We start from the raw sequence: 25,254 nt of genomic DNA on the forward strand, positions 1-25,254 counted from the left end.
AAAACAGTTTGGGGATTTTTCCTGCTTCACAGAAGTATCCCATGGCTGGGAGTGCTGCCCTGTGTCCTCCATCATCCCCCAAATCCCCCAAAAGCAGCAGTGTGAAGACCTAGGAAGAGGCACTAGGATTGTGTCTCTGTCGTCGTCCTGTCCCCAGGATGGGGACTGTGATATCTGCAGAAGGGGCAGCTGGGACAGAAATGCCATTGACAGTCCCAGTGAAACCTGATGGGCAGGGGTGAGCGTGTGCAGGTGGATGGGGTCCCTATCACTGGAGATATTTAAAAGGCACGTAGACAAGGTGCTAAAGGACATAGTTTAGTGGTGGATTGGCAGTGTGAAGTTAGTGGTTGGGCTTGATGATCTTAAAGGTCTTTTCCAAGTGAAACGACTCTGAGTGCCTCCAGCCTAGCTTGCAGGAGTCACTGTGTTGCCAAACTAGGACTTCGGCTGTTGGAGAGGAGATTGTTTGTCTCTAGATCTGGAGGAGGCATCCATTTGTTTCTCTCCAGGAGTGTATAAAAGCCAAAGCACAAGTAGGATTCCAGGTACTTTTCTGCCCATGGTTTGGGCAGGTTGCTTTTGCTTGCATCCAAGTATGCAAAACAGCAAAGTAGCTTTGGAGAGCCAGGACATGGAAGAAGTAGAAAGCCAAGGAAGTATTTTCTGAAGCCAAGTGGCTTTCAGACCTTGCTCCTGGGATTTGGTTTTTTTTCCTGAGAGAGACTTGGTGCCCAGCTTTCAGCCATCCAGCCTCCCTCCAGTGTCCTTGCATGGACTGGTCCTGTGAGGGACCAGCAAGAAGGGAAATGGGAACTTGTTTGGCCTCATCTGCAAGAAAAGTCTCCTTCACTGGCAAGCCAAAGCCCCCCTCTGTGAGGGGGTGGCTAACCCTGGCTGCTCAGGTGGCAATGCCAGCCTGCTGCAGGGATATCTCTGCCTGGGAGATCCAGGTACTCGCCTGAGATGCCAGTCCTGGGGACACAGATGAGGAAGCAGTAGTCAGGCAGCCCAGCCATCTGGGGAAACATAATGGATCAAGCATATGGACAATTACAAATGCAGTGGCAGCATTTACTAGGAGTTACTTTCCCAGCTGATTTTAAACCCCATTTCCTGGCCATGGTGCCTCTGGGGGGCACCTGATGTCCTCCCATGCTCATGGGGGCTGTGGTGTGAGGAACCTGATCAGGGTGTTTACTCCATGAAGCGTGGGACAGTTTGCAGCTGGATTTTATGCTCATAGGCATTGCCCTGCAGTGGGTTCAGGGGGTGTGAATTTGAGCCTGTCTCTGCATGTCACAGCCTTCCTCCTTCTCTTCCTCCTCCTCTGTCCATCCAGGAGCACAGTGCAGTGTTTGCAATGTGAAAATTTCAGCTTAGGTAAAATATTGACCAAAGCAGAAATGGGTTTGGCTTTTGGGTTGGGGTTTTTTTTCTGTGCCTTTGGGGCTGGCTGTGCTAGAAGATGAGTGTTTGTCCATTATAGGAGCACCCTTTACGGGGAGATAGCTGCTTGCTATATAATAATCTATAATTAGCAAGGATTATCTCATAATCTAGTCTAATTGACAGAGACTGTGGATGTTGTCCAGCAGACTGCCAGCAGAAGAATTAGAGCATCATTAATTGCAGTGTAACTGTGGCATGGGCTTCCCTTTTCTGCATCCTGGGACAAGTCAGGGTCCCTTCATGCTTCAGTTTCCCCTCCTGTGAGAGTCCAGTTCATTTACCTGAATGGGGGGGAAATTTATCCTGCAATACCTACACCTGTGTAGAGGGGTGTTAAAACAAGTGAGGGAGGGCTCTTCTGTCCTTGTGATATCCTCCATGACAAGATCTCAGCTGAGGCAGGATTCACACATTAGCATGAAAATGCTTAAAAGGTGCTGCAGCCATTTAAAACAGGAAGGGAAATGCAATGCTTCTGGTGCTGTGTGTTGCAGGGAGTAGCAAGGCTTTGGTGCCTGCACCCAGCAGCTCCCTGATGTGCTTCCCTCCCTCTGGCTCTTTTCTGCTTCCCTTCATCCCTCCTCTGCTCCAGGCCCCAATTTCTTCTCCATCCTATGCTCCTGCCTGTCATGTGCTAACATAACCTAGGAGGGAAGTTTCTGGAGCCTTCTTCAAATGATCATGTCTCCAAAAGACATCTGTGGCTTTCTTTGCCTTAACATCCCTTAATCCAGGGCCAGCCCAGCAAACCTTTATATTACAGGGCTGCCAGGGAAAAAAGTGAGATCTAAAAGTTCGGATTCTTTGTGAAGAAACCTTTGAAGAGCTTCTTAAAAGATGAAAAATAGTGAGCTGCTGTGCACTCTCTCTTCCCAAGGACAGGGAGGGTCTTGTCTACTGTCTTCTTTCGCCCAAGTAATTTGCAGCAGGACAAAGCTCTTCTGAGCTGTGCCTGCTGATGTGGAACAGAGTAAGCTGTTGCCTGGTGTCTTCCCAAACTTGTTTTTGGGAGAGAAGCCAGCTTTGGCAGGGGTTAATTCCCACTCCATCTCTCCTGATGCTGCCCTGAACTCACTCTGTATTGCTCAAGCAACACGGGCAGGGGAGGAGAGCAGATGTCACCCACCTCCAGCAAGTGCTTTCACTCCTCTCTTGTTGGGTGGAGCAGGTATCTGTAGGTCTCTTGACTTTACCTGCTCTTCTGCTGAAAGAAATCTGTGGGCTGGGCTTCATCTGGTAAGAAAAGGGAAAAGGAAGAACTTTTCTTCCAGATTGGGTTCCTCTTTCATTTAATGTTTCCCCTGTAAAAATGGAACCAAAGGCATCAAAGGCATCATGCTAGGGAAACCTAGCATGAGGGGGCTACTGCTCAGCCCTTTCATCCTCCCTTTTCATCTAAAAGGGTTTCCCCAGTGTGAGAACAGGAGTTTGTGGAGAGTCTCTGCCTTTGTAGTGTATCTTGCTGGCATCCTGTGGCTGCCAAGAGAAAAGGGAGGAGAAGGAGCAAAATTTAGGAGAAATACACACCTGTGCCAGACAGCCCAAACTTCAGCATGTGTGAGGGACTCCTTCTTCCAGCCCAGTGTGGAAGCCATGTGGCAGGGAACCTGAGCTGGCAAGGATCCTGTAGGACCCCCTGTGAGTGTGTTTGCTACAGACAAGCCATAGCAGATCAGACATATCAGAGCCAGGTCAGCCTGGGGAGTGATGCACTCTGGAAGTTTCAGGTGCCTGTGCCCTTCCAGACTTTCTATTTCAAGGGATTCTCTGGGGTCACAGAAACAACAGGTAGTGAAGGGGTCAGGGCAAGTTTTATAGAATATTAAGTATCCTCTTGTCAATGTCAGTGTCACTCTTTGGGAAAATGAAGCTCTTTTGTCCATCTTCCTTAGCCACTCTCCTCTCTCTTTTTTTTTGTCCTTAAAGCATTCCCTTGTTCTCTTGTGTTCCTTCTGTCCAGTAGATCTCAATCCAATCTCAAGAATCTTTTCCAGTTTCTCCAGACAGTCTGTGAATCTTCAGCCCAAATGTTACTGCCAGCTTTAACATCAAGATGTCAAAATACCCAAAACAATCCTGGAGCCAGAGCTGTACACAGAGCTGTCCCTTCAAAATCAAGTTGGACAAAACAACCATTAACCAGAGGAAATTTATAGGAGACTTTCCTCTTTGTGTGCATTAACTTTGCATCTCTGAAATTAAAAGAATCTCTTTCCTGAAGGCTGCTCAGAAAGTGAGCAGAACCTCAGAAGGTGTTTGGGACCAGGAGAGGGCATGGAAGAGAAGAGATGGACCTGGAAGAGCTTTGCCTGTACCCCAAACAAATGTTGATGCCATAGGATAGACCAAGCTGGCAGTTTGTGTGGAGCAAAGGAGCTCACAAGCACCTGCAAGTTGTTGTCCACTGTCCGTGGGCTCGGGGAGGCAGTGGCTGCCCCACACTAACCTTGGGAGGTTGCACAGCCTGTAAGATGACAGCAAACAGACCTCAGATGTCTCTCCTGGTTTGCACCCCTCCAGAAGAGGTGCACAGAGGAAGAGCTGCACTCAGGTTGTAGCTCTGCTATTTTTCTAAATGCACCTTGAGGACAAGGCTGGCATTCCTCACCATCTTCCCATCTCTCCTCCAGCCACCACAACCATCACAGGGCTGCTCTGGACCATGGTAGGTCCTTCTTTAGAGCTGAGTTGCTCTTACTTTTAATTTTTACAGTGCTGTGTCACAAATGGCATCTCTTCCATGGGACTAAGAGGGGAAAGAATCATCTACATCCCTTTCCCCCTCCCTTAGTTCCCAGGGCTAAACTGTACCAACAACATCTCCTCATGTTGCTCTTTTCAGAGTGGAACTGCCATCTGTAGAGCAGGTCACTTTCAGGCAGCCATTGTCCTCACCTCATACCTGCACTGTGCATCACAACTCGGATGATTCTTAGACTTGTCTTGCAAACTGAAGTACAACATAAGTTGGTCACGTGTTCAGGTAATTCAAGAGATCTCTGACTATCTGACCTGTGTGGGGAAACTTCTCTGGCCTGGCTCTCATCAGAAGTTCCTCATTTGGGGGATATTCTGCTTCTCACACATTACCTAAATAGTGAATACACAACCCAGCACTAGAAAGCTGAAAATAAACACTGCAGGCCTTGGTGTTGCAGCTCTGATAGTGAAAGGTCAGTCACTGATCCTGAACCTCTTCCACCACAGTCAAGGGGAAGTGAATTCCACTCCAGCTGTGCAGCTGGAAGTCATTTTGATGGGAAATTGGGCTGATGGCTTGTAAGAAACAGGTTGAGGGGTTTCCCATCTCTTGCTACAGCCTGGTCAACAAGTGTTACATCTTTATTGATGTATTATCCACAGAGTCACCACCCCTTTAGCTTCCAGTTTCTGTCTCCTACTGTCTCCAATTGATTTATATTTAAGACAGCTAGCAATTATCTAATTAAATTTACAGAGCTCAACACCTCAGGTTAGTTTTAGGTGTTTCTTTATAGTGATCACAGAAGAAAAGCCATATTTAGCAGGTTCACATAACGACAGTCATGTTTTGGGCTGAAGATCTGAATAAAGATTAATTCAGGGTTTTCCCACTATGTCATTTGTCCTTAAGTGACTCTTCTGAACAAAGAGTGCTGACCACAACTGATCAAAAGATGCTTCCTTATGGTACACGAAGACTTAATTCCCATGAATGTGAGCAGGTAGGTTTCACTCACTTGGTTCTATCTGCCCTGATAATTCAGAAAAAGGTTTGTGACCAGTCCCCTGTCACACAGAGAACACTTTATTACCTACTGGGACAGAAATGCTGCTCCTGTCCCAGCTTTAGCCACAGGTTATGGCAAATGAGATGATTGGAGGCACTAAAAACATCAAATACAAAAGACAAGATTTCTGTTTTAATTAGAAGGAATTAAAACAATAGTTTGTTTCTTAAGTTTGTTCACACAGTCATTCTGAACTGGCTTCCTTCTGGAGGAAAAGAATAACCTTTAAAAGGAATGTTCTGCTTATAACTTCATTTTATTTATAAAATTCATTTCAAGTGGTTTTGACTTTGCAGTAAGAACAAGCACCACATTTAAATCATGAGTGAGGTACAGAAGTCTAAGTGAGCTGCTCATTAAACAGCAAAGGCATTAGCACCTAAACTCCAGGGCATTTTGATTTGTACCCCAGGGTATGAGAAAACAGTCACAGGATGACTGAGCATATGGAATGGTGGATAGCAATTTGCTGAAATTCAGTTTGCATCCAACTCTGGAATGCAGCAAAGGGAAATCACCTGGCTGGGCAAAACAGACAGCTCTTGCCACAGGCCATGTCCAGCTACAGCAGATGTGGCTGATGGAGGGTTTACTGGAGTTTGCAGTTCCCCTGAATTCCCAGTATTTCCAACCAGCACAGCACAGAGCTGCTGCTTTGTGTTACTCAGCTGATTCCACCTGAAGGTCCATGTCAGGGATGGAGCTCAGCTGAGTTACAACAAACAGGCAGAAGTGAAAAACAGGTGAGTCAATGTGGATGGTTTTGTAGCAGGAAAATACACACCAGAGTAGAAGAAACTTTTCTTGCCACAAGGGATTTGAAGCCCACAGGGAGTCAGATACAGAGCAGTGTTTCCACCATTAGCAATCCTTGTCTCCAGGAGCCCTGTTTGTAGCGTGGTGCCAAGTGAGTCGCGCTGCCAGCGCTCCAGCACTCCCAGTGCTGCAGAGATGTAGGCACCCAGCTCTCACTCGGGGTCAGGCACGACACCTCATTTCTGATGGCTCTGCACAAAGGCAGGGACAGGGAGTGTGCCAGCCCTGACTGCTGCTCGGGTCTCAGGCCTGTGCTTTAATGAGAAGACAAGCGCCCGAACGGTTCTGCGGTACGATGTGCTAACGAGGCGGGAAGAGAGATGAAAAGCCTCTCGCTCAATATTTTCAGCCAGTGGGTGATCAATCTGAAAACAGCAAAGTATAAATTTAGATCTGTACATTTAATAAGGAGACTGACTGATTGGAATTGGAGGAGTGGTGCTTTTCAGTGTTTCTTCATTAATCAGCTGGGATTCAAGGAAATCTACTTCCCATCACAAGTGTAACAGGAAGAGCAATTTAATTCCACCCTAGCAATTAAGGAACAAGGCAAGGTGGCCAGTGCTAGGGAACATATCCACAGCTCCAGCTGGGTTGGCAATGCTTTGCCATCACAACAGGAAACTGCTCTGCAACCAGCTTTGGGTATTAAGCTCAACTGCAATTATAAGCCACGTTGCACTGTCTCCCTAAAGCTTACTTTTGATCTTGCTGCTATAAGGTACCTCTGATACTGTTTTAAACCTGATTCCAACAGCAACTCTAAGACATGCCAAACACTTGGCAACTCTGCCTGGTGCTATAAAGGGAAACACAGGCTCTCTGGGTGCAGAAGGAGGTGTAATTAAGAACACAGAATGGGATTTGCTAAATGTTAATTATGTAGTTATTGCTTCAACCTGTGCCAAAACCTGTAATTTAGCCCAGCTTTGAAAAAATTCCCCACCTATCAAGAAATGGTTTCATTTCACCACTGCCTGTTGTGATGGGGAATCTCCCATGCTTTGCATGCAGTGTGCCAAGCAGGATTCCACCAGGTCTGTTGCCCGCTCTGGTTTTGCTTCCCCATCACTAAGCTGCCCCTCTGTTCGGCAGCACTAGAAGCCCCTGGACCCATTCAGCCCCACCTTCCCTTCTTCTTTTTGTCAGCCTCCTGGATGCCCCTGCTCTCTCTCTGCAGGACTTCTGTGGCTCCCCTGCCTATGTATGCAGTTCATCAAGGCTTCATTTGCACATAGAGGGGTAGGTGTAAGCTAAAAAGGTATTTTTCCTCTGTGTTTTCAGGTGGGTCCTGATCAAAGGTAATTCTGCTTTAACTAGTACTACTACCAGTTAGACTGGTGCTATGGTCTTTGCATCCCTCAGGTTCAGACTTTACTACCAGTCTTATCACCACATACAGATGTGCTTTCCAAGAACTAAGCTCAACACAGCAGCCTGGCAAAGGTGAGCTCCTCCCTTTCTGAGGCATTCCCACAGCCCACCATCCTTTTGTGCTGCCTCTGTCCAGATGGACTGGAAGTTGGGGAGCTTGTTGTTCAACAACCTCTTCTCCCTAGTTGTTGTCCAGAGAGCTAAGGGTGTTTAGTCTGGAGAAGAGGAGGCTGAGGGGAGACGTGATCACTCTCTACCACTACCTGAAAGGAGGCTGTGGGTGAGCTGAGGGTCAGTTTCTCCTCCCAGTTAACAAGTGGAAGAGGACAAGAGGGAATGGGCTCAAGTTGCACCAGGGGAGGTTTAGATTTGGAATGAGGAAAAGCTTTTTCCCTGAGAGTGCTGTCAGCCCCTGTCCTGGGCTGCCCAGGGAGGTGGGGGAGTACCCATCCCTGGAGGGATCCCAAAGCCATGGAGCTGAAGTGCTGAGGGCCAGGGGTTAGTGATGGGTTTGGCAGTGTGAGGGGAGGGGTTGGACTTGATGATCTTAAAGGTCTTTTCCAACTAGAACAATTCTGTGATTCTCACAGTCAACAAACACTTAGCTTTGCAGCTCTTGAATTCTTACCGCTTGACCTGCCATTTAAAGGATAATTAATGAATAAATATAAAAGGACTATTATTAGGGCATTTCACAGACCAAGCTAACTAGTCATTAAACCTTACAGGAAAGCCCTGTTCATTTACTCAAAGATACCTGAGGGATCTGGTGTTTATCACCACTTTACATACTGTCAACCTTGCCTTTCTGTTTTTGCAATAGATTTAAATTTACCAATGCTTACTTAAATACAAAACACCCAAAAGGTTCCAGAGTTGCCTTCACAGCTAAGTAGTAGGAAAGATTTTACATTCTATTCACTTTCTTTTTCTGTTCAGCCCAACTGAAGCAGACACACACAAATATTCTGTTGACCGGCTCTGTAAATGAGAGGAAATACACCTCACTCACCATTAGCACATTCACTTGGTTGACAATCCCTGCCAAAAATTTATCTACCTTGAAAACAAAGCTGCTTGCAAACAGGGATGAGCAGCAAATCACTGGAAACAGGAACAGATCATCTGGTCTTGTACCCACTCTGCAGGCAGGACCAGCTTTACAGCAGCTATGGCTGACACAGGTCTGTTTAACTTGTTCCTACAAGAAGTAACTCTTTGAGTCCAAGACAAACAGCTCTGAACACTACCTCTAGATCCAGGGCTTCCCAGAGCAGCCTCCGTGCATTCTTTCTGAAGGCCTCGGTCTTGGGGTCACTCCTGACCTCTATGGAGGGCCTGTTGGCATGGGCTTTGATGAAGGCTCGCCACTGGCTGTAAACATCTCTGGCAAGGGCGGCCACGTCCTCATCTGAGTGTTTGCGCATCTTATTCACTGTGTGACCTGGGAAACAGCAACAGCTCCTTCAGCTTTGGGAGGTGGGCAAAATGTAACACACCTGTCAAATCACAGCGGAGGGAGGCCACACACACTCTTGATTCAGGCAGTGGAAGCACTGACACAACCAGAACATTATTAAGAATCAGGCCTGAAGTTCTCACTCTTTGACCTTTGCAGTGATTTTCTTGCCTGAGTAATTAGCAAGGAATTGACCTACACGTGTGAAAGTAACCTCCCCGAGACAGCAAGGTGTAGAGTGTTGCTTATGTACTGCAGGGCTACCAAGATGATCAAGCAACCTTTCCTATAAGGAAAGGCTGTGGGAACTGGGGCTGTTTAAAATGCCTGGAGAAGGCTGAGAGGGGACACTTACACCTAAAGGGTTGATGTTAGGGGGATGGGGCAACACTTTTTTCTGTAGTTCCCAGTGACAGGACAAGAGGTGATGGACATGAGCTGGAACACAAGAAGTTACACTAAGATACGTGGAAACATTTGATTGGTGTTGAGGTGAGGGAGCCCTGGCTCAGGCTGCCCAGGAGGGTGTGGAGGCTCCTTCTCTGGAGATTTCCAAACCCACCTGACATATTCCTGTGCCTCCTGATCGAGGGGAACCTGCTTTAGCAGGGGGCTGGGCTGGATGAATGAGCTCTAGAGGCTCCTTCCAACCCCCACCATCCTGTAATTAAGGAAGCAGATGTTGCTGGTTGGTGATGGCTACAGCATTTTAACAGACAACCACTATGGTGACTCCAAGCAGAATATTTCTAATCGACTGGGCCTGCCAGTGCCAGAGGCTTCCCCAAGAGAAGGCAAAAGGGGCCTCCTGCCAGCAGGGGATCTCTCTCTGCCCATCAGCACCGCTGGCCAGGAGGTGTCACTGTTAGGCTTCGGTGGCTCTTCCAGCCCAGCTGCCTTCAGCAAGGCACTGGGAAAAACCCTGAGTAAGCTGAATATGGCAAATGCAGAAGTCTGGGGAAGGGAGCAGATCACATTTCCTTTTGTAATGAAAAATGATCTCTTTGACTAGAGATTCAGCTGCTCTGATGGCAAACAAAGGCCAGCACAACTAGCTCATGCCACCTTCATCTCCACAGGCAGGAAAGGCAGTGACCATGTGGTCTTACGTTGTCCCTCCCGCAGAAAAGCAGCAGGCATCAGGCTGCACCCTGCCCATCTGCTGGGGACTTCTCAGTGTGAGGATGCAGTACAAAGTTCTAGGCCAATCTGAGGTGGATTTCTCAAGTGTTTAGAGGATTCAGACAAGTCAAATAGACGAGCCACATCCTGGATGGCAAGAAAGCACTCTGCCAAGCCCCTGACAGATAGCAGGGGAAGGTGCCCAAGAAGAGCTCTTCAAAAATTTGACCACAGAGAGCGTGGTGCACTATTTGGTAATAAGCAGGTAACCTGGGAGGAATCAGAGGATAGTTGAAGTCTTCAGTACAAGTGCTCTAGACTGCAAGGTGGGTATCAACATTTTCTTGCTGGCAGCAACACACATTTCTTAAAAACCTTGCAAGTTAGTCTCTTTCACACTGAGAAGCTAGGCAGGCACAAGACAGCCCAATATTCACAGTCCAGATCAGACAAGGTGTACCTATTTTTGTTGAAAGTAACACTTCCTTGGAGGGGATTTTCTTCTTCAGCTCCTCCAAAGCTTCGATCAGATTCTCTTTTGGCTGCCCAGGAAGCTCGAGCATAGACTTCCATCGTTTTATGTCTTCCACAACCACAACTCTCTGGAAAAGAGAAAAGCCATTAGGAGAGCAGAATATTCTTATTATAAATAAGGACACTGGCTTCCTCTCAGCTAATGAGGCTGTTATCAACACATGAATTATTGAGTATGGCATGAACCAGAGCACTGAATACATGATGGCTTGGAATGATGGGTGCTCTCTGGAGATCAGCAGCCTGCTGCAAATCCAGACTGAAGGAACTAGAAAGCAAAGCCAGGTGCTTCACCTTGGTCTGCCAAGCTTAGGGAATGCAACAGCAAATGTCTGCTAGAAGAGAATTGTTTTGGATTTGAGTCCATTGTATAAACATCTCTTACCAGAAAAAGGGATTAAGAGAGAGGCAGATAATTATCTTTAGCAGCCTGGCAGAATCTGAATCCCTCTCCAGTTAGCTTGAACTTTAAAATAATGCCAGCAGGCAGAGAAACAAAGCATTAGGGAATGTGAGCACAAACTCAAGTACCCTGGACATCTGCAGTGTTTTTCACCCTCGGTTTTCTTTGCCACAGACCTGGACAGAACAGACTGCAGACAGTGCGAGTCTCATATTTCAGATGTGAGGGATCTTACAAAGATTCAGCAGTGCTCAGACAGTTGAGGTGCCTTATGCACCACTCTTTTGCTTTCTGCCTTACATTAATAAGCTCTTTGGCACAGCAGCTGTTTTCCTGTTGTGTTTCTACAAACAAGTGGCAGACAGGGGCTCAGCTCTTATGCAGGTCTCCAGCGGGATCACTGTGCAACCAACGGGTGCTTTTTGCTGGAGAGAGAAGTGAGTCAGCTGCCAATATGGAAACCGGGGGGTTACCTGGCTGTGCTTGAACTGTGTGCCCAACCTGATCCTACACCACACCAAAGAGGCAAGCAAGAACCAAGGTACGATTCGCCTCAGCTCAGGAGACTCCTTCCAGTTCGGCACCTCTTCACTTTTTTAACATTGCTTCCGTGAAGATGACACCTCAGTGCTGCAAAGAGTGAAGATCTGGAACCACGGAGGTGGTTTACAGAGCCGTCCTTGCGAAGAGGCAGGATGGCAGCCTGGCCAAGGCCTCACAGATCTTCCTCTATCCGAGGCGCCGCAGGGCTAGCCTGGCTTCTCCCGTGAGCCCTGCACACAGCCTCCGGGGACCGGCGGGGCCTCACCTCGTGCCCTCGAAGGCAGCGGGCCCCGCAGTAGCTGCCGGTGCCGCGGGAGGCCGGGACGCGCCGCTCTGCCCCGTCCCGCTCCTTCCCCCCCTGCCCCGCTGCCGATCACCTGCCTTGAGAGATTCGAGGGTGGCCTGCCGGTAGGCGCGCGGGGCGGGCCCGGCCCGGCGGGGGCTCTCGGGGCAGCGGGGCCTGCGCACCACGAACCGGTCCATCCTGCCGCCCGGCGCAGCGCGGTGCGGCGCCCGCCCTCCCGCAGGCCGCTGCCCCGCCCTTGCCGCCGTGTAGTTCCCGGCGGCGGCGCGGCCCGAGGGGCTGGCTGCGGCTGCCCCGCGGCACAGACTACACCTCCCGGCAGGCACTGCGCGGCGGGGCGGGCGCCGTTCTTCTCGCGAGACTGCGCGGCGGGGCTCTGAGGGAGGAGGAGGAAGATGGCGGCGCGGCGGGGCGCCCTCGTCTGCCTACCCCTCGCCCTGGCGCTCCTCGCCGGCAGCAGCAGCAGTGCTCGGGCTGCCGGGCCGTTGCCTGCCGCCTCGTCTGAGGCTTTTGACTCCGTGCTGGGCAACACGGCGTCGTGTCACCGCGCCTGCCAGCTGACCTACTCCTTGCACACCTACCCCAAGGTACGGGCGGGCCCTGCCTCACAGCTCCCCGCGGCGGGGCGGGCCCTTTCCCGGCCTCTCCCCTGCTCCCCTTCTCCCTCACCCCCTTCCGGGAGCTGGCCTGCGGGGCAACACGGCCCCGGCCTTCCCAACACGGACATTCCCTGGCCTGTCGCTTCCTCCTCCCTCCCTGCAGCCCAGTCTCCGGTCTTTCTCCTTCTTGTGCTCCAGGATGACAGGAGATACCTTTTAGCAGGGCCTGTTGCGAGAGAAAGATGGGGTAATGGTTTTAAACTAAAAGAGGATAGATTTCCACTAGAGATACAGAAGGTAGTATTTACAATGAGGGTGGTGAAACACTGACACAGGTTGCCCAGAGCAATGGTAGATGCTCCCTCTATGGAAACAGTCAAGGTCAGGTTGGGTGAGGCTGAGCAGCCTGGTCTAGTTGTAGATGTCCCCGCTCATTGCAGTGGGTTGAACTAGGTGACCCTGGAAGTTCCCTTCCAACCCAAACCGTTCTGTAATACCTGAGATTTTCTTGGGCAAAAGCGTTTTTTGAGGCACGTCCCCATGCGTGTTTTCTCAAGCAATGTTGGACATGTCTAAGTAACCATAAACATGAAGAACCTTGTATTCAACAGTGTTCAGGTGCAGTCAGCAGCTGGTCATCCATGGCACCTCTCATCTGACTTAGATTTTAATCCCCTTAAAGTTGGGAATGTGGTGGCTTCTCTAATGATAGATAGCTCATTTTGAAAATAGATGGTTAGGCTGCAGCTTGCCAAAGAAATACTGCTTTCAAAGTAGAGCTTTGTTAGTGCTGATTACTTTTGTGGGTTTGAGGAGGTTTGCTGCTTTTTTCCCATCCTGTTCCTAAAGAGGCAGCTATAATTTTCCTTCTGCTGTTCAGAATTTTTGGGGCACTAAAACAGTGCTGTGTTCAGGATAGGCCCAAGATCCTGGCAGCAGTGTGACACTTGAAGAGTGATACATAAATGGTGACAAATGAGTAACTTGTCAGAACCTTCAGATTGTCTTTTGATTTAATTGCATGGCATTTTTTTCATTGCCTGATAAAATACTGAAACAGCACCTAATGGATGTGTAATTTCATACTGCAGAGTTTGCTGTTGGTCCAAGCTCTGTACAACTTTGAACGACTCACTTGAAGTTGGAAGAGCTAGTACCAAAAAATCTTACCTTTCTTGGCAATATACTTTTTGTCTGCAGCTGTGTGACAGGTTGAACTCTTAAATGATGGGAGCTCTTACCCCATCTTTGAGATTTCACAGGAGGCCAGCAGTCAAGTGAAGGGGTGATGATGTTGGGTAACTGGACTTTGTCTGATTTCATGTGAAACTTCAATTGGACCTTATGACTCCATAGCTGGTACCAGTATCCCTGCAGAGAGAAATAACAAGGAGTTGTGTGGAATACAAAGAAGCTTGCAGCTTTCTCACAGCAGGTTGTAGTGCCTACATGTTATGATAGTGAGGAGAAAGAACTAACCTGAGAAATTGGGACCAAACATTCTCCTAATGCATTTCTATACTGTTTTGGTGCAGCACTCTTCATGCATGCAAGTTCAAGGAAGGCTGATATTTCTGTGTTTTTTACTGAAATGTTTGTTGTGTGTTGTAACTGCCAGATAATATACTCATCTCTTCCTTTACGTTTAGTCTTTGTTGTGTTTGTCACACAAATACCAGTTCAGTTGAAGGAAATTGTTTTAGTTGTCGTTGGAAAGTAAGACAGGCTTCACTGGGACTTCTGTGGAAGACTGTTATAGAAATCTGTCTGCCAAAGCTAATTCTGTGTGGATATCAAACCACAAAACACATTTTCTGCCACAGTATAACTATCTGAGCCACCTTGTCAGTGTAGTTAGTGTTAAGTTTTCATGGACATGCACAGTTTTCTACTTTTGTGCCTTTAAAGCACGTGAACTTGTGCTCTGAGACAAGCAATGGCCAGTTAGTTTGCAATAGAAAGGAACAGCAAGGCGTGGTGTGTTTGGTTTTCTGTTAAATTAATTCAGAGTCTGTTTTCCACCTGTACAGCAGCTGACTGCAGTCATTTGAGTGCTCATGCCATGAGTGGTTTGGATGGGTCTGATTCATAGAATCATAGACTTGTTTAGATGGGTCATTGAGTCCAGCCATTAATGACAGGGTGTGTAAGAGTAGGAGCACTCATGTAATAGAGGCTGCCTTTAGTTCTGCAATGTGGAGAGCACTGTATATGGGAAGTGCACATCTATCTGTTTGGTATTGTGGACAGAAGAAATACAAGGTGCAGGTTTTCTATAATAATTTTAATAGTTGGAATGAGGAAGCACTTTTCCTCCTCAGTTCAATATAACAAATAAAAATATGGCTTCATAGAACAGGTTCAACAAGTGAAGGGTTTAACAGGATACTGGTGTAGTACCTCAGAGGATAATTTAATGCGACAACTCCCTTGTAATTCTGGTTAGAGACTGGTAGATACATTGTAACTTACTGTCAAAATTAGTCTCTTTTTTTTTGTCCACTTCGGTTGAGTTACACTATTTAACTTCTGAGATGGAGACCACCTACTCTTTGTAGGGTTAAACATCAGTAAGTCTTTTACAGCAGATTCTCCTACTTTTAAATCCAATACTTTAACAAAAAATCCAGTGCAATCTTATTTGTGAGTTACAGGGCTGAAATTACAAAATGGAATTTGCTGTTCCAGGTTTGCCCCACCACAGAATGAAGAACTCTCTCTGAAATAAATGGTATCTTAGTATAGGTTTGCTCCAGATCATCCGAAGTGTCATGTTCAACTGGCTTCTAAGTCTAGTGTAGGGAAGGAGGATAGTGGATGGTTTTTTTCTGGCAGTTCCAGAACAAAAGGAAGAATACTTGTTTTCTGACAATGTCTTGTTGAATGGAGGGACACAAACCTTTCCTTGTGTCTTCACAGGAAGAGGAGCTGTATGCCTGCCAGCGAGGCTGCCGCCTCTTCTCCATTTGCCAGTTTGTGGACGATGGCATCGATTTGAATCGAACCAAACAGGAATGTGACTCTGGTAAGTGCTTCTTCAACATCCTGTAATATGGGGATGTCAGCAGTGGGAAGAATGGGACTGTTTAAAAGAGTGTTGTTAACTTGGTGAGATTACTTCAGTTGCTTTCTGACTTTGCTTAAAAACTTCTTAAAGTTTATACACAGGATATTAAAAAAACCCCAAATCTTTGGGAAAGGTTGTCTGATATCTGCAAATTTCCCCTTACCTGATCCTTAGTGTTGCTCTTTTTCCTGAACTTCTTAAATGTTGTCTGTGTAAGTCAATTCTCTGTAAATTGGTTAGAAATACTAAATTTTACTATAAACAGTTTGTTACAAAATGACTGGGGAAAAAAATACAGGCGAATTAACACTTTTCCTTTAGTAATTCCAGTGGAACTGGAAGAACACTGGATCAGGCTGTCTAGGGAGGATGTGGAGGCTCCTTCTCTGGAGGTCTTCAAAACCCACCGGGACACGTTCCTGTGTGACCTGATCTAGGTTGACCTGCTTTGGCAGAGGAGTTGGACTGGAATATCTCTAAAGGTCCTTTCTAACCCCTACCATTCTGTGATTCTGTGAATTCCAATCATTCCCATTTACAGTTCTTGACAAACTTGTACATACAAGTGAATTGTTCAGACAGAGCAAGAACACAGACCTTAATGTGCTGTTTGGCTCGTGACTTGGGGTCTGGCTGCATCCTGAGATTTACTTACAGCTAAACTTTTGGGAAGGAGGTATCAGTTTTGTTTGAAATAGGCTGTTAAGTGCTGGTGACTGATTCTCTGAGGTTATCTGTGTTAGATCCAAAATTTCAAAGTGAAGATGAAATGTCTACGCTATAGGGTGGTTAATACTGGGTTTGGAATTGTATAGAAGTTTCATGCAATAATCCTGAGGCACCTGAATCACAGTTTTGTTGAGAGATTAAGTGGGAGAGATTCACCCAAAGCAGGAAAGTAGGAGCTCTCTGTTGATATTTTCAATTAAACACCAAGACAGCACTCAAAGGAGGCTTTTATGTTCTCAGTAGCATGAAAACAAGAGGACAAGTGAGTAGCTCAGGGAGCTGATGCAAGTAGAAAGCCTGACATGCAAAGATGCTAATGTGATACAAAACTACATTAAATACTCTAGAAATGGGCTAATGCTCTAGTCTGTCACACACCGTGTATAGCTGTGATACAGCATGTCAATCTAGTTGTCAAACCACACATGAGAGAGTGCCATAAAAAAGGGTAATGTAGCACTAGACCACATGTAGAGATAATTGAACAGTTGCTTACTTTCTGGTTTGACTCTCCTTCCTGAGGCTGTTGTCTTCTGCTGGCTTCTGTTCTGTAATCTGTTACACTGGTTGGTGCCCTGACTAAGTATTCTCTGCTTGGCAAGATCCATCTTGGCTGATCTGCACAATTCTGTCTTCTGATGCTTCTTTATGCCTACAAGCACTGGTTTGGTGGCAGTTTTACCATGGAGTTGCTGTTCAGGTGCTATGTTCTGCTGCTGATGCTTTGGTTTCTGCCAGCTGCTTGGCCTTCAGGATGACCTGTGTGTTCCTGCAAAAAGCTGGGAGAGCTGCTCTTCTGTGTTTCTACTTGGTTTAATTATTTAGTTCAGGTGGTACTGCAGTGTGGTCCAACTAAGCACTAGAGTTGTGGGGAAGTACTGTGCCCCTGCATTGTCTGCTTGATTTCTTCATGGGCAGAATACTCTTAAATTATTCTCTCTGAATAATTTAGGTTTCTTGGTCTTTATGATCTCTAGTGAACAATTACAACTATCTGTAAAGCAAAGAGTGGCCTTAATTTTTCATTTAAAAAAAATACATAATCATTTCAGTGCAATTTCTGTACTGTGCACTCTAGCAGCAAAATGCTCCTTCGTGTGATACCATGGCTTCTCTTATTACCTCCAAGGGATTTAAGGGACCAATTGTTTTCAGGATTCCATCTCTGTTCTCTGAGGTAAAAAAAAAATCACGTTTTTCTTCGACATGTCAAGGTAAAATTGAAGAGATCATGAGAGGATCAATGAAAACTTGCATTCCTGAGTTTGGACAGGGTAGCATTTCTGATTGGTTGCTCTGATTGCATTCAGATTTCAACTACCTCATCTGCCTAAGCTCTGATTCCTTAACCTTCATTGGACCTCAGAGCAAATGCTACCCTTGGAGCCATTGTGGTATCTTTCCCTGTAAATGGGATTGTCAGTCCTTTAACTGCTGCTTCATTTCTGATCCAACTTACACTGAAAATGTTTTCCTAACTAAAACACAGAATTTATCTTCTCATTTGAGGAACTTCTTCCTTGCAGCCTGTACTGAAGCATACTCCCAATCTGATGAACAATATGCTTGCCATCTTGGATGCCAGAACCAATTGCCATTTGCTGAGTTAAGGCAAGAGCAAGTGAGTAGATGACATGTTTTTCAAATACCACCTACTTGTTTTCTGTTCAGCATGTCTTCTCTTTTTTTACATTCCTTCATTTGAAAGGTAAATTTTCCTAAGGACTCAGATCTAGACATGGGATGAGGGATGAGCGAGAACATGACTTCTGTCTTTCTGATATAAGAACACGTGGAAAGCCAGTTAATGTTGTGCTTTCAGTTAATGTCCCTGATGCCAAGAATCCATCTCCTCTTTCCTCTAACGCTGGTGAGATCGTTCTGGAGTGACATGATGGATTCAGCTCAGAGCTTTATAACATCCTCATGGACTTTCTACCTTCAAGCAGATGATGGCAAAATTGTTATTTTCCAGGTACTTGCCTTTTTCATTGAGATTAAGGTGTTCTGGCTGCTAAATGTTTAGCTCTGCTCCTTCCAGTCATGGAAAAGACTATGGAGTACCATCAGAAATGTGTTTTTTGTAGTATTACACTACCTTTAGGGCCAGTGCAGGAAAAGAGATTTAAATCAAACAGTGCATATCTTAACCTTAACTTGTGTATTAGGTCTGGAAATGTAAATGATCAAGATGAGTGGAAACCTGCTAGTGGGATCTCCTCTAACTCCTTGTTTTGTTTTAGTCAAAACCAGAAGTACAGTATGTTCCACAGCTTGATCAAGAAACTGGAGATACAAGAGGATCCTTACCGCTGAGTAAAACAGCCTGTAAGTTGTTCTTTGTGCTTTGGAAGAGGAAATGCAAATGTTCCCTGTTGTGCAAGAAACAAAAGAAAATATCAAGTTGCAGGTTGCACATGAAAGTAGATTTATAGGAAGCTGAAATGTAATTGTTTCTCGTGTAGACTGTGCTATGTGCACTTAGCAAAGTCTGTGGTGGAAAGCAGGCTGTGCTGGAAGTAGAAACCTGCAGGTTAAGGACATTTTAATATCTTCCTTTTATCCTCTCTATGTAGACAAATTGTGTGGCATTTGGGTCTTGTCTGTTGCTCTCCTGACAGCTGTTTCTGCTGTTGTATTTCAGCAGCCCTGCGCCCAGGGAGTTCACAGACGTACCGAGGGCTTTTTGAAGAGCGAGAAAATGATAGTTTCTTCAAGTGTCTGTCCATGTATGTGTATTCTAGAACTTCTCTACCTATTAAGGATTCTAATGGCCTTTCCTCTGTGTGTGGGGGGGGATTCTGTTGCAAGATCTCCAAGAGCTACAAGTCTGATAGGCTGAGGATACATAGCAGTCAAAATTGTGTGTCTGACTGCTGCTTTTCCCCTCATGTTATTTGCAGGCTATTCTGCAACTTTGATTCTCCTTTCCATTTCAAGAGACCATCATATTGATATATTGTTTCCTACACTGGTTTTTGAGTGTGGTATTTGGACTGTTTAATCCATGCTATGTTTTGCCTATTCTTTAGTTCTGAGTATGTTTCAGGCCAAAAGACTTCTGCACTTCATTTTGGGAATGCCTGATATGAAGGACATGGTTAGGTGTCATATCCATGCTGAAAAGCCCAGTACATATTAAAGCTTTGCTGAAGATCAGCATGTTGATTCTTCTTTACGTTACTCTGATTGCTTTATCCTTCAAAGTTTACGCATGGAGGATGAGTGAATTGCACCCTAAATGCCTAATAGGAAAATCTGGATTTAAACTGTAAATGTGAAGATCCTTAGGGCCCAATAAACAGAATCAAACCAGTCTTTTGTGTCTTTCAAGTCAGATAATTACTGGGCTTTAGAGTACTCAGGAGTCTGAAGTAGGCTATGTAGCTGGAAGAGCTAGAGGCTAATGAATTGGCAGGAAATGCAGGAAAAACTGAACCTAGCTTTTTAAAGGGTCTGTTGTCTTGTATTCAGTATATAAAATCTAGTAACATTCTCTTAATTCCAGAAATTCCAGTTGGATTTTAACCACTACACTGGTCCTGTCAGTGTTGGTGCTGCTCTGGATTTGTTGTGCAACTGTAGCTACAGCTGTTGAGCAGTATGTTCCATCTGAGGTAACTGGTTTACTGCTGTTACAAAACTGTTACAACTGTTTACAATATTTTTAATTTGTTCATTATATTACTTATATGTTACAACTGTGCAGAGACTAAGAAACATTTTGGGGGAGTTTCAACTAGAAGGAGAGGTTTTTTTATGTTGCAGATGTGGTTAACCAATAGTTTTGTTATTTAAATGATTATTTTTATAGCTGAATAATTGTTTTTTATTGCTGTGGCTGATTGATGCTCTGAGCTTTCCTCAGTCAGCCCAGGTATGATGTCTGCTGGTTTGTAGCACTCTTCTCCTGACAGACTTCACTTTACACTTAACAAATGGAGGCTGTTCCTCATGTCCCTGGGAATATAAAGCTATACTGAGAGTTGAATGGTGTAGTTGGAACCCAGTATGAGTTTAATCCAGGAGGATCAATAGTGAAAACAGAAATGACAGCATATTATTGGTGAGCCCAGAGAGTCTGATCAGAGGGAAACTGGCTGAACAAGCATCCCTCATGCCTAGAGAGATCCTTGTGCTCCTGAAGTAAGCAAAGCTCACACTATTTGCAAACTAATGGAGCTGTCACACAAGCACTGTATCTACTGTTGTTTTTCTGGCAGACTTCCTACATTCCTTTTGGACTCTATTGGAGTTCCAGCCGTGAATTTCAGGTGTTACAGAAAGCCCGTGTTAACTTCTGTTGAAGGGCTGCAGCCATTGGGACCAGGAATGTAGTTGCCTAATGAAATGCATTTATATGGAGAGCCTTTGTCTTAAAGTAAATTGTTTAAATATTTCAGAAGCTGAGCATCTATGGAGATTTGGAATACATGAATGAACAGAAACTGAACAGATATCCATCCTCTGCACTTGTTGTGGTTAGATGCAAGACTGAGGAACATGAAGAAGCAGGACCTCTTCCTACAAAAGTCAATCTGGATCAATCAGCAATTTAAATAAGTTTCCTTTGGATCTGATAGACTAATTCTAACAGAGCTAGCAACTTCTGATTGTTTGTGATGGTTTTCCAGACCCCAAGCTTAGCAAGCAGTCTTTAAATGCAAATAAAGTTACAGAATTAAGAAATGTCATGGGATTTTGTTTTCAACTGGTAGGGAAGATTCAGACACCTTGAATTTATGTTTGTTTCCAGACGTAATCACTTCTCACTGGTGTTTACTATCTGTCCTTTTGCTCACAAAAGCTTTCTGCCATGACATTTTCAAACTTATTTGTGTGTTCTAGGACGTGATGTGTACATTCAGAGTTAGCTTTGTAAAGGTATAAGAAATTTTAAGTGAGCAGGAGATGCCTTTTTAGTGTTGCACTTTCTGTTGTAGTTAAGAGAAAATACTATCAAATTATCTGCTGAATTTTTGTACTTGTTACTGTCCATGCACAAACAAATGTCTCCAAAAGAATCTCCAAAAAATAGAAATCTATTTTTTCTACAGCACGGTGATATCCCAGATGGAAAATATTTATGAAGGGCTGTAGGCTAGAGTTCAGTTTGTGGAAGATGGAAACTTTGTCAGAGCTTATGGACATACCCCTTCACACACGGAACATCACACGGTCAGTTATTTTGTCCGACTTTAGCCTTTAAGTCTTAGAATGCCTGTAAAGTTAGCACCTGTATTTTCAGAAGGAGTTCTGCTTTTCGTTCTTGATTAACTATTCTAGTCTTGTAACTTCATTTACAGAAACAAGTTGATTCCTGGGAAATGAGAACAGACAAATAAAATTGACTGTATAGAAAACATGGACTATATAGCTTTTTGCTCTGCTTAGTTAATGACTGTGACATTCTGTATGAAAGCCTGTCTCTAGCATTCCTCTCATGGGCAACGTGACCTGCTTCTGCTATGTGAGTTGCTAACACAACTGCAGCCCTCATAGCTCAGATATTTTTTTCATCTCTCTGAGAAGGTTACTAAATGCTGGTTCCCTTAACATGATCAAGGTGAGGATATGTGTGGTTTATTTTAAGGTCTCTAAGTGTTTGAAAGCTGGCTAGGATGCATAATCTCCATATTTTGTTGATTTTACAGAACTCCCTTGAAGGTTTAAAAATAGTTAAAAAAATCCAACAAAAAAAAAAATCCCCAAACCACCACATCTTATGGCTTGAACTCTGGTTTGAATTCTGTTGGAATTCCACTTTCCTTTTTGGTTTTCAGTTCTACAGAGGCTTTGGAGGATAGTGTAGTGTTCCCTCCCATTTAAAGCTGCCCTCCCAGCAGCTTTAGGGCTGATAATTGTGTAACTACATGTGATGGAGCTGTTTGGGGGCCATTAGGCAGTGCCTCAGTGAGGTTTAAGAGCATAAAGAAGTGTTTGGTTTAAGTGCAGAAAATTGCAATTTGAAGTCTTAAATTAGTGATACCTATTCATGCTGAAGTCTTCTTCAGAGGGACAGTGTCACAGCCCAGAAATTTGGATGGCAGCAGCCATTAAGAGGTACTTTTGTGTGTAGGTGACATTATTGCAAATGACTGTTGTGGAAATCGCTGTGCCAGTTTTGGAACACTGCTCCCTTGCACGATGGTAAGAGTGGGGAATCACAGGGTCTGCAGCGGTGGTTCAGATGAGTCTGGTTTCTGCTTACCCTGTACAACCCCATTCAGTACAGGATGACAATGTTCACTTGGAGCAGTATCAAATGCCTTTTGTGCAATGGCTGTTTAGATTTATTTGTAAATGTGGGCTTTACTTCAGTGGTTATTGCCTTGGTTTTAGCACTGTGTTCTTTGGGATTGCCTTGAGCAACCCCAGTTTTTCTAACTGAATGACTAACATGGAAATGTTTTCAATCCTGTTAGAGTGTTTTCCTTTTCTATTACATATAGTTGCAGAGGAAGTGTTAGAGCTTCATGAAAACATGGCTATTTGCCTGTTTCCAATGTGAACAGCACAACCTCTCTTCTGTTGATGACTTGATTTCACAAAACCTTATCTTCCAAAACTGTTTGACTCGATTGCTTACGTTCATAGTTTTGAGTTAAACGAAAAACTTCTGCTTTCCTTTGGCGTTCTATCTGCCTCCAACAAGGAGAGAAACCTCAAGTTTTCCTGTTTTATCTTTTGTTCTCTGTTTAACTACATTTCATCTGTGCAGTGAAGCCAGTGATTCCGTAACGTGCTGCTAGGTCACAGGAATCTCGATGCCTGTGGCAATCTGTCACTTGGCACTGCTTTTTCCAGAGCCAGCCAGAGTCTGAAGACTTTCAGTGTTGTATTTGTGAGCTCTTGTCAAAGTATCTTCCCTCACTAAAATCAGATACTCGCTAGGCTGCAGTAATTGAACTGTTTCTGAAGGCTTCTAATCTAAATGGACTGTTTAAGCTATCTTGGTGTTTGGCTCTGCAAAATGGCTTGTCCTACTCATTTTTGGTTAAATGTTTGACTTTCTGACATCTTCATATTCAGAGGCTGCAATTTGGGTTTGATCTCTGCTGAAGACCACTGTTTAAATCAAGGACCTTAAATTATTGAAATTGCAGGAGGAAAGCATTTTATATTCTCTTTAGGCATGTGTTCAGTTGAACTAGTATCAGATTTTTAAATGGAATCATCTTGACACAAATGAGGCAGCTCTCTCAAGCGTATGCAATTTAGTGTTGGCAGAAACAGCCGCAGTACATTTGGGGGATCTTGGGGCTTTTTTTAAGTGCTGAAGTTAACAAGTCTCCCATCATACTAGATATCTTGATCTGTGTTCCCTCTTCAGCTTCTCTGAGCTTTGATAAAGATTTTTTAGTCTTTTTTTCAGAAGGGCTTGCTTGTGTGTATTACCCTATGAACTCGTCTTTATGAACCATAAGCAGTCTTTGATGTGGGGTAACTGCTCTAAAAATCCAACTGCCTGATTGGCTATAGCTGAGACTGGTAATCTTGGTATAGGAAATAGATGGTCTTAGATGTCAGGTCTCATGGACGTTTGCTCTAAGGGTAGATTTACTCCACATTTAAACATTTCCATCTTGGATTGTTTCTTGGGGTACATATAGGTGGGCTGCTTGACTTGGCTCTTACATGTGACACTTAGCAAACTCACAGTCACCTTTTAGGCTTTCTGAAGGCTCAGAATAGTCCTATGTCAAATCTGATTAGAAACTAAAACTTCCTCTTCAATCAGAAGTAGATCCAGAATTTAAAATATGCACATTTTAACCCTTACTCTGCCATTTTTCCTTACTGTAGCAGGTGCCCTGACTTGCAGACTTGCTACTTGGTGTTTGGTATTTTCACTCAAAATCCCCCTCGGAATAGGAGACCTTTCTATCACCAAGTTTAACAGTGATACATTCCTGTGAGAAGCTCTAGCTTTGAACAAATTGGTGCTGCTATGCCAAAGGAGGAGCATCTGAAAGACTACATTTAATTCTGGTTGCTCTGTGAACAGGTGAGTGCAGGGTTGGCAGATGCCTTTGTCAAAAAGCATATATGAATTCTATGTAATTGAGAATGTGTTCTGTTTGTGGGGATGGAGAAGGAAAGAGCTGTAATTGTTCCTCCATGTTGAGCATTATTTGGTGCTTTGAATCAATTTGAGGCAACTGCCAGCTTCTCCAAAGGCCTGGTGAGATAGATATGACAGCGCTTGGAGAAGAACCGTGATCTTTGAGGTATCCACAATTTGGAGGCACTTGAGTCCTAATGGACTCTCCTGTAAGAAAGATTCTTCTGAATATGGGCTCCTCAAACACTTTATGCTGGTGCTTTTTCTCTCCCCCAGCCGCTGTTGCAGAGTTGCCTACTCATCACACTTGATCCTTGAAGCTGCAGAGCTCTGCTCTGCATATGCTGTGCCAAGACCTGCAGCTACCTGAGAAGGCTGCAATTGCTTTTTAAGTTCATGTTAGCTACAGGCTGAGCTGTTAAGACTTAACTACAGGCCTGGAAATTCAAGTTCACAAGTGAAAGAAAAGGCTGTGGAGGCTTTGTCATGGCTGTGCTTGTTGCTGAAGCAGGAAAGCTCTTCCAGATGATTGCATCTTGCACAGCTCTACTGAGATCTGATCATCTTGCAGGAAACAGGACTGATGCTGTGATTAGGTCAGTGTCAGCTCCACCTTGGGAAGGAGATGGGGAGAAAGGAGACTTTACATAAAGATGATCAGACTCTCTTTCCTCAAGCTTTCATCATGAAGGGAGATTCTCCCTGACCAGCGCCAGAGTCAATGCAGTTGTTTCAGCCTGGGGGTGAGTGCTCATCTCCCAAACTGGCATCAGGAGTAGCAGTGGAGTTCTTGGCATTCAAAATCTCCATGTGCGTTATAGCTTGCCTAATGCCCTGTCAAGATGAAGCCAGGAGGAACAGGAAGCAAACCAGAAACCAGCCAGACCTGGAGCACAGGCTTGGTGCCGCCTTCCCCGTCCTCCCCTGCTTGTGTGCCCGGGCAGCAGCACACTCCTTGCTTTCCTATCTCTGTTGGGTTTTGTATCCTGGCAACATTGCTTGTGTTAAGGTTCAAAG

The 25,254-nt window shown here is 45.0% G+C and overlaps 2 protein-coding genes across 4 annotated transcripts; one reads left to right on the plus strand and one right to left on the minus strand.

The window, feature by feature from the left end:
* Nucleotides 1-5,459: 5,459 nt before the first annotated feature.
* On the minus strand, nucleotides 5,460-11,980 carry TCEANC2 (transcription elongation factor A N-terminal and central domain containing 2). The gene is made up of 4 exons (XM_062004228.1): nucleotides 11,855-11,980; nucleotides 10,454-10,595; nucleotides 8,663-8,856; nucleotides 5,460-6,403 (listed from the first exon to the last, which is right to left on the minus strand). Exons 1-4 carry the CDS (start codon nucleotides 11,954-11,956, stop codon nucleotides 6,215-6,217), a joined length of 627 nt encoding a protein of 208 aa, XP_061860212.1. The 5' UTR covers nucleotides 11,957-11,980; the 3' UTR covers nucleotides 5,460-6,214.
* Nucleotides 11,981-12,132: 152 nt separating this feature from the next.
* On the plus strand, nucleotides 12,133-20,861 carry TMEM59 (transmembrane protein 59). Of its 3 annotated transcripts, none has more exons than XM_062003607.1 (8): nucleotides 12,133-12,364; nucleotides 15,296-15,401; nucleotides 17,699-17,793; nucleotides 17,995-18,147; nucleotides 18,416-18,500; nucleotides 18,820-18,901; nucleotides 19,681-19,789; nucleotides 20,576-20,861. In XM_062003607.1, exons 1-8 carry the CDS (start codon nucleotides 12,173-12,175, stop codon nucleotides 20,729-20,731), a joined length of 978 nt encoding a protein of 325 aa, XP_061859591.1. In that variant the 5' UTR covers nucleotides 12,133-12,172; the 3' UTR covers nucleotides 20,732-20,861. The 3 variants fall into 3 exon arrangements, with proteins under 3 accessions (XP_061859591.1, XP_061859592.1, XP_010204405.2); XM_010206103.2 differs by having other exon boundaries at nucleotides 12,134-12,364; nucleotides 18,817-18,901; XM_062003608.1 differs by lacking the exon at nucleotides 17,995-18,147 and having other exon boundaries at nucleotides 18,817-18,901.
* Nucleotides 20,862-25,254: the final 4,393 nt, after the last annotated feature.

Source organism: Colius striatus, chromosome 10, assembly GCF_028858725.1.
Source record: "Colius striatus isolate bColStr4 chromosome 10, bColStr4.1.hap1, whole genome shotgun sequence".
Lineage (NCBI taxonomy): Eukaryota > Metazoa > Chordata > Aves > Coliiformes > Coliidae > Colius > Colius striatus.